Source organism: Phyllobates terribilis, unplaced genomic scaffold, assembly GCF_046119375.1.
Source record: "Phyllobates terribilis strain yellow unplaced genomic scaffold, ASM4611937v1 Scaffold_9__5_contigs__length_417890890, whole genome shotgun sequence".
NCBI lineage: Eukaryota > Metazoa > Chordata > Amphibia > Anura > Dendrobatidae > Phyllobates > Phyllobates terribilis.
The window spans coordinates 413,894,043-413,903,539 of record NW_027362769.1 but is presented as its reverse complement, the minus strand read 5'-3'; the positions used below and the strand labels follow the sequence as shown (position 1 = coordinate 413,903,539).

At 56.4% G+C, this 9,497-nt stretch overlaps 1 protein-coding gene across 1 annotated transcript in view; it reads right to left on the bottom strand.

Moving 5' to 3' along the window:
* Positions 1–246: 246 nt before the first annotated feature.
* The window catches only part of LOC141162683 (uncharacterized), a 44,827-nt gene continuing 35,576 nt past the window's right edge, over positions 247–9,497 (bottom strand). Inside the window, exons 11-13 of the mRNA XM_073649039.1 lie at positions 802–918; positions 670–729; positions 247–598 (exon numbers count right to left, since the gene is read on the bottom strand). Of these exons, the coding sequence (XP_073505140.1) occupies positions 509–598; positions 670–729; positions 802–918 (267 nt within the window). The 3' untranslated portion in view covers positions 247–508. The remainder of the gene's footprint in view (positions 599–669; positions 730–801; positions 919–9,497) is intronic.

Below are 9,497 nucleotides of genomic sequence, written 5' to 3'. Positions count from 1 at the left end.
CACACCTGGCTGTGCCCGCAGCACTGTAGACTGTGTGGGGCCGTACTCCTATTGACTTTGACCCCCGCTGATATGATATTGATGAACTATCCTATGAACCCCTTTACTCCCTTACTCTACTGATTTCGAGGGGTTTGTAACCCTTCAGCCCCAGCGGCGCTTCCGGCACTTGGCCAAGTAGGCGTAAGGGCAAGGGCTGTCTTTAGATTAGGCTCCTGGTTTACAGAAGATCAGCTCAGACTGGGATGGAGTACAAGTTGGCTTTATTCTGCATCTCATCCCTCAGAGCAGAGATCCTGCTGTAGGGATCAGTCCCTATATAGAGATCCTGATCATGGCCGTCCACATACCGTCTGCAGCTATACGAGGAGTTCAGAGCTGGTGGCCTCAGAAGACTTCATTACGTGAAGAATCCCTGTAACAGGCTGGAGACGCCGGTCGGTCGTAGCTTCCGACTACTGCAGCGCTGACCGTGGTTGTCAGACAATTCCAAGGAGTAACACAAAACTCAGGCCTCAAATTTCTGGTAAATGGACTCGACGTAGAGGAGAACTTTCTGCCAGTCTGGACCTTGTGTCTGGAGCAGGTGATCTGTGGTCTACAGAGAGGACAAGAGTCAGAGACAGAAGAGGAGGAGAAGCTAGAGACGGGTTACATGGGGGTGATTACCAGCAATGGGGGGATCCCCGCACTGTCCGCCACCTGGAAGGCCAACTGCAGGTTCTTCCTCTGTAAGAGAGTTCAACACTCGTGAGCCCAGTGCTCTGCACCCTGACAGATGGCGCAGAGATGGCGACATACCTTCTCCAGGGGGCGCAGCTGAGCGTACGGGATACTCTGCGGGAGGTAGGAGTGCAGGAGAGCGCACAGAGCCATGCCGTCCACCCATGAGGTGCTGAAGTTCGTGATGACCACATGCTGCAAGACGTGCAAGAAGGTGAATGTCTGGTGATAGACGGCCGATCCCTACAGCTCACGCAGTGGACGGGCGATCCCTACAGCTCACGCAGTGGACGGTCGATCCCTACAGCTCACGCAGTGGACGGGCGATCCCTACAGCTCACACAGTGGACGGGCGATCCCTACAGCTCACACAGTGGACGGGCGATCCCTACAGCTCACACAGTGGACGGACGATCCCTACAGCTCACACAGTGGACGGGCGATCCCTACAGCTCACACAGTGGACGGGCGATCCCTACAGCTCACACAGTGGACGGGCGATCCCTACAGCTCACACAGTGGACGGGCGATCCCTACAGCTCACACAGTGGACGGGCGATCCCTACAGCTCACACAGTGGACGGACGATCCCTACAGCTCACACAGTGGACGGGCGATCCCTACAGCTCACACAGTGGACGGGCGATCCCTACAGCTCACACAGTGGACGGGCGATCCCTACAGCTCACACAGTGGACGGGCGATCCCTACAGCTCACACAGTGGACGGGCGATCCCTACAGCTCACACAGTGGACGGGCGATCCCTACAGCTCACACAGTGGACGGGCGATCCCTACAGCTCACACAGTGGACGGGCGATCCCTACAGCTCACACAGTGGACGGGCGATCCCTACAGCTCACACAGTGGACGGGCGATCCCTACAGCTCACACAGTGGACGGGCGATCCCTACAGCTCACACAGTGGACGGGTGATTCCTACAGCTCATACAGTGGACAGATGATCCCTACAGTTCACACAGTGTACAGATGATCCCTACAGCTCACACAGTGGACGGGCGATCCCTACAGCTCACACAGTGGACGGGCGATCCCTACAGCTCACACAGTGGACGGGCGATCCCTACAGCTCACACAGTGGACGGGCGATCCCTACAGCTCACACAGTGGACGGGCGATCCCTACAGCTCACACAGTGGACGGGCGATCCCTACAGCTCACACAGTGGACGGGCGATCCCTACAGCTCACACAGTGGACGGGCGATCCCTACAGCTCACTCAGTGGACGGGCGATCCCTACAGCTCACTCAGTGGACGGGCGATCCCTACAGCTCACTCAGTGGACGGGCGATCCCTACAGCTCACGCAGTGGACGGATGATCCCTACAGCTCACAGAATGGACAAGTGATCCCTACAGCTCACACAGTGCACGGGTGATCCCTACAGCTCACACAGTGCACGGGTGATCCCTACAGATCACACAGTGCACGGGTGATCCCTACAGATCACACAGTGCACGGGTGATCCCTACAGATCACACAGTGCACGGGTGATCCCTACAGCTCACACAGTGGACTTGTGATCCCTACAGCTCACACAGTGCACGGGAGATTCCTACAGCTCACACAGTGGAATTGTGATCCCTACAGCTCACACAGTGCACGGGTGATCCCTACAGCTCACACAGTGGACGGGTGATCCCTACAGCTCAAAGAATGGACAGGTGATCCCTACAGCTCATACAGTGGACGGGTGATCCCTACAGCTCACAGAATAGACGGGTGATCCCTACAGCTCACACAGTGCACGGGTGATCCCTACAGCTCACACAGTGCACGGGTGATCCCTACAGCTCATACAGTGGACAAGTGATCCCTACAGCTCACACAGTGCACGGGTGATCCCTACAGCTCATACAGTGGACAAGTGATCCCTACAGCTCACACAGTGCATGGGTGATCTCTACAGCTCACAGAATAGACGGGTGATCCCTACAGCTCACACAGTGCACGGGTGATCCCTACAGCTCACGCAGTGCACGGGCGATCCCTACAGCTCACGCAGTGGACGGTCGATCCCTACAGCTCACACAGTGGACGGGCGATCCCTACAGCTCACACAGTGGACGGGCGATCCCTACAGCTCACACAGTGGACGGGCGATACCTACAGCTCACACAGTGGACGGGCGATCCCTACAGCTCACACAGTGGACGGGCGATCCCTACAGCTCACACAGTGGACGGGCGATCCCTACAGCTCACACAGTGGACGGGCGATCCCTACAGCTCACAGAATGGACGGGTGATCCCTACAGCTCACACAGTGGACGGGTGATCCCTACAGCTCATACAGTGGACGGTGATCTCTAAATCTCACAGTGCACGGGTGATCCCTACAGCGCATACAGTGGACAAGTGATCCCTACAGCTCACAAAGTGCACGGGTGATCCCTACAGCTCACACAGTGCACGGGTGATCCTCACAGTTCACAGAATGGACGGGTGATTCCTACAGCTCATACAGTGGACAAGTGATCCCTACAGGTCACACAGTGCACGGGTGATCCCTACAGCTCACACAGTCGACGGGTGATCCCTACAGCTCACACAGTCGACGGGTGATCCCTACAGCTCACACAGTGGATGGGTGATCCCTACAGCTCACACAGTTGATGGGTGATCCCTACAGCTCACACAGTGGACGGGTGATCCCTACAGCTCACACAGTGGACGGGTGATCCCTACAGCTGACACAGTGGACGGGTGATTCCTACAGCTCACACAGTGGACGGGTGATCCCTACTGCTTATACAGAGGACGGGTGATCCCTACTGCTCATACAGTGGACTGGTGATCACTACAGCTCATACAGTGGACGGGTGATCCCTATAGCTCACACAGTGGACGGGTGATCCCTACAGATCACACAGTGGACGGGTGATCCCTACAGCTCACACAGTGGACGGATGATCCCTACAGCTCACACAGTGTACGGGTGATCCCTACAGCTCATACAGTGGACAGGTGATCTCTACAGCTCACACAGTGGACGGGCGATCCCTACAGCTCTCGCAGTGGACGGGCGATCCCTACAGCTCTCGCAGTGCACGGGCGATCCCTACAGGTCACAGAATGGACGGGCAATCCCTACAGCTCTCACAGTATACGGGCGATCCCTACAGCTCACAAAATGGATGGGTGATCCCTACAGCTGATAAGGTGGACAAGTGATCCCTACAGCTCACACAGTGGACGGGTGATCTCTACAGCTCACACAATGGACAGGTGATCCCTACAGCTCACACAGTGAATGGGTGATCCCTACAGCTCACACAGTGGACTGGAGATCCCTACAGCTCACACAGTGGACGGGTGATCCCTACATCTCATACAGTGGACGGGTGATCCCTACAGCTCACACAGTAGACGGGTGATCCCTACAGCTCACACAGTGGACGGGTGACCCCTACAGCTCACACAGTGGATGGGTGATCCCTACAGCTCATACAGTGGATGGGTGATCTCTACAGCTCAGACAGTGGACGGGTGACCCCTACAGGTCACAGAATGGACGGGCGATCCCTACAGCTCTCACAGTATACTGGCGATCCCTACAGCTCACAAAATGGATGGGTGATCCCTACAGCTCACTCAGTGGACGGGTGATCTCTACAGCTCTCACAGTGGACGCGCGATCCCTACAGCTCACACAGTGGACGCGCGATCCCTACAGCTCACACAGTGGACGCGCGATCCCTACAGCTCACACAGTGGACGCGCGATCCCTACAGCTCACACAGTGGACGCGCGATCCCTACAGCTCACACAGTGGACGCGCGATCCCTACAGCTCACACAGTGGACGCGCGATCCCTACAGCTCACACAGTGGACGCGCGATCCCTACAGCTCACACAGTGCACGGGTGATCCCTACAGCTCACACAGTGCACGGGTGATCCCTACAGCTCACACAGTGCACGGGTGATCCCTACAGCTCACACAGTGCACGGGTGATCCCTACAGCTCACACAGTGCACGGGTGATCCCTACATCTCATACAGTGGACAAGTGATCCCTACAGCTCACACAGTGCACGGGTGATCCCTACAGCTCACACAGTGCACGGGTGATCCCTATAGCTCACAGAATGGACAGGTGATCCCTACAGCTCACACAGTGAGTGGGTGATCCCTACAGCTCACACAGTGGACGGGAGATCCCTACAGCCCCACAGTGGACAGGTGATCCCTACACCTCACACAGTGCACAGGTGATCCCTACAGCTCACACAGTGCACGGGTGATCCCTACAGCTCACACAGTGGACGGGTGATCCTTACAGCTCACACAGTGGACGGGCGATCCCTACAGCTCATACAGTGGACAAGTGATCCCTACAGCTCACTCAGTGGACGGGTGATCCCTACAGCTCTCACAGTGGACGAGCGATCCCTACAGCTCACACAGTGGACGGGTGATTCCTACAGCTCATACAGTGGACAAGTGATCCCTACAGCTCACAGAATGGACGAGTGATCCCTACAGCTCACACAGTGGATGGGTGATCCCTACAGCTCACACAGTGGATGGGTGATCCCTACAGCTCACACAGTGGACGGGTGATCCCTACAGCTCACACAGTGGACGGGTGATCCCTACAGCTCACACAGTTGACGGGTGATCCCTACAGCTCTCACAGTAGATGGGTGATCACTTCAGCTCATACAGTGGACAAATGATCCCTACAGCTCACACAGTGCACGGGAGATCCCTACAGGTCACACAGTGCCCGGGCGATCCCTACAGCTCACACAGTACCCGGGCGATCCCTACAGCTCACACAGTACACGGGCGATCCCTACAGCTCACACAGTACACGGGCGATCCCTACAGCTCACACAGTGCACGGGCGATCCCTACATCTCACACAGTGGACGGTGATCCCTACAGCTCACAGAATGGACGGGTGATCCCTACAGCTCATACAGTGGACAAGTGATCCCTACAGCTCACACAGTGCACGGGTGATCCCTACAGCTCACACAATGCAAGGGTGATCCCTACAGCTCACACAGTGCACGGGCGATCCCTACAGCTCACACAGTGCACGGGCGATCGCTACAGCTCACACAGTGCACGGGCGATCGCTAGAGCTCACACAGTGCACGGGTGATCCCTACAGCTCACACAGTGCACGGGTGATCCCTACAGCTCACACAGTGCACGGGTGATCCCTACAGCTCACACAGTGCACAGGTGATCCCTACAGCTCACAGAATGGACAGGTGATCCCTACAGCTCACACAGTGAATGGGTGATCCCTACAGCTCACACAGTGGACGGGAGATCCCTACAGCTCACACAGTGGACGGGTGATCCATACAGCTCACACAGTGCACGGGCGATCCCTACAGCTCACACAGTGTACGGGCGATCCCTAGAGCTCACACAGTGCCTGGGTGATCCCTACATCTCACACAGTGGTCGGTGATCCCTACAGCTCACAGAATGGACAGGTGATCCCTACAGCTCACACAGTGAATGGGTGATCCCTACATCTCATACAGTGGACAAGTGATCCCTACAGCTCACACAGTGCACGGGTGATCCCTACAGATCACACAGTGGACGGGTGATCCCTACAGCTCACACAGTGGACGGATGATCCCTACAGCTCACACAGTGTACGGGTGATCCCTACAGCTCATACAGTGGACAGGTGATCTCTACAGCTCACACAGTGGACGGGCCATCCCTACAGCTCTCGCAGTGGACGGGCGATCCCTACAGCTCTCGCAGTGCACGGGCGATCCCTACAGGTCACAGAATGGACGGGCAATCCCTACAGCTCTCACAGTATACGGGCGATCCCTACAGCTCACAAAATGGATGGGTGATCCCTACAGCTGATAAGGTGGACAAGTGATCCCTACAGCTCACACAGTGGACGGGTGATCTCTACAGCTCACACAATGGACAGGTGATCCCTACAGCTCACACAGTGAATGGGTGATCCCTACAGCTCACACAGTGGACTGGAGATCCCTACAGCTCACACAGTGGACGGGTGATCCCTACATCTCATACAGTGGACGGGTGATCCCTACAGCTCACACAGTAGACGGGTGATCCCTACAGCTCACACAGTGGACGGGTGACCCCTACAGCTCACACAGTGGATGGGTGATCCCTACAGCTCATACAGTGGATGGGTGATCTCTACAGCTCAGACAGTGGACGGGTGACCCCTACAGGTCACAGAATGGACGGGCGATCCCTACAGCTCTCACAGTATACTGGCGATCCCTACAGCTCACAAAATGGATGGGTGATCCCTACAGCTCACTCAGTGGACGGGTGATCTCTACAGCTCTCACAGTGGACGCGCGATCCCTACAGCTCACACAGTGGACGCGCGATCCCTACAGCTCACACAGTGGACGCGCGATCCCTACAGCTCACACAGTGGACGCGCGATCCCTACAGCTCACACAGTGGACGCGCGATCCCTACAGCTCACACAGTGGACGCGCGATCCCTACAGCTCACACAGTGCACGGGTGATCCCTACAGCTCACACAATGCACGGGTGATCCCTACAGCTCACACAGTGCACGGGTGATCCCTACAGCTCACACAGTGCACGGGTGATCCCTACAGCTCACACAGTGCACGGGTGATCCCTACATCTCATACAGTGGACAAGTGATCCCTACAGCTCACACAGTGCACGGGTGATCCCTACAGCTCACACAGTGCACGGGTGATCCCTATAGCTCACAGAATGGACAGGTGATCCCTACAGCTCACACAGTGAATGGGTGATCCCTACAGCTCACACAGTGGACGGGAGATCCCTACAGCCCCACAGTGGACAGGTGATCCCTACACCTCACACAGTGCACAGGTGATCCCTACAGCTCACACAGTGCACAGGTGATCCCTACAGCTCACACAGTGGACGGGTGATCCTTACAGCTCACACAGTGGACGGGCGATCCCTACAGCTCATACAGTGGACAAGTGATCCCTACAGCTCACTCAGTGGACGGGTGATCCCTACAGCTCTCACAGTGGACGAGCGATCCCTACAGCTCACACAGTGGACGGGTGATTCCTACAGCTCATACAGTGGACAAGTGATCCCTACAGCTCACAGAATGGACGAGTGATCCCTACAGCTCACACAGTGGATGGGTGATCCCTACAGCTCACACAGTGGATGGGTGATCCCTACAGCTCACACAGTGGACGGGTGATCCCTACAGCTCACACAGTGGACGGGTGATCCCTACAGCTCACACAGTTGACGGGTGATCCCTACAGCTCTCACAGTAGATGGGTGATCACTTCAGCTCATACAGTGGACAAATGATCCCTACAGCTCACACAGTGCACGGGAGATCCCTACAGGTCACACAGTGCCCGGGCGATCCCTACAGCTCACACAGTACCCGGGCGATCCCTACAGCTCACACAGTACACGGGCGATCCCTACAGCTCACACAGTACACGGGCGATCCCTACAGCTCACACAGTGCACGGGCGATCCCTACATCTCACACAGTGGACGGTGATCCCTACAGCTCACAGAATGGACGGGTGATCCCTACAGCTCATACAGTGCACGGGTGATCCCTACAGCTCACACAATGCAAGGGTGATCCCTACAGCTCACACAGTGCACGGGCGATCCCTACAGCTCACACAGTGCACGGGCGATCCCTACAGCTCACACAGTGCACGGGCGATCGCTACAGCTCACACAGTGCACGGGCGATCGCTAGAGCTCACACAGTGCACGGGTGATCCCTACAGCTCACACAGTGCACGGGTGATCCCTACAGCTCACACAGTGCACGGGTGATCCCTACAGCTCACAGAATGGACAGGTGATCCCTACAGCTCACACAGTGAATGGGTGATCCCTACAGCTCACACAGTGGACGGGTGATCCCTACAGCTCACACAGTGCACAGGTGATCCCTACAGCTCACAGAATGGACAGGTGATCCCTACAGCTCACACATTGAATGGGTGATCCCTACAGCTCACACAGTGGACGGGAGATCCCTACAGCTCACACAGTGCACAGGTGATCCCTACAGCTCACACAGTGGACGGGTGATCCATACAGCTCACACAGTGTACGGGCGATCCCTAGAGCTCACACAGTGCCTGGGTGATCCCTACATCTCACACAGTGGTCGGTGATCCCTACAGCTCACAGAATGGACAGGTGATCCCTACAGCTCACACAGTGAATGGGTGATCCCTACATCTCATACAGTGGACAAGTGATCCCTACAGCTCACACAGTGCACGGGTGATCCCTACAGCTCTCAGAATGGACAGGTGATCCCTACAGCTCACACAGTGAATGTATCACTTGATCCCTACAGCTCACACAGTGGACGGGCGATCCATACAGCTCACACAGTGCACGGGCGATCCCTACAGCTCACACAGTGTACGGGCGATCCCTAGAGCTCACACAGTGCACGGGTGATCCCTACATCTCACACAGTGGTCGGTGATCCCTACAGCTCACAGAATGGACAGGTGATCCCTACAGCTCACACAGTGAATGGGTGATCCCTACATCTCATACAGTGGACAAGTGATCCCTACAGCTCACACTGCACGGGTGATCCCTACAGCTCACACAGTGCTCGGGTGATCCCTACAGCTCTCAGAATGGACAGGTGATCCCTACAGCTCACACAGTGAATGGGTGATCCCTACAGCTCACACAGTGGACGGGAGCTCCCTAAAGCTCACACAGTGGACAGGTGATCCCTACAGCTCACA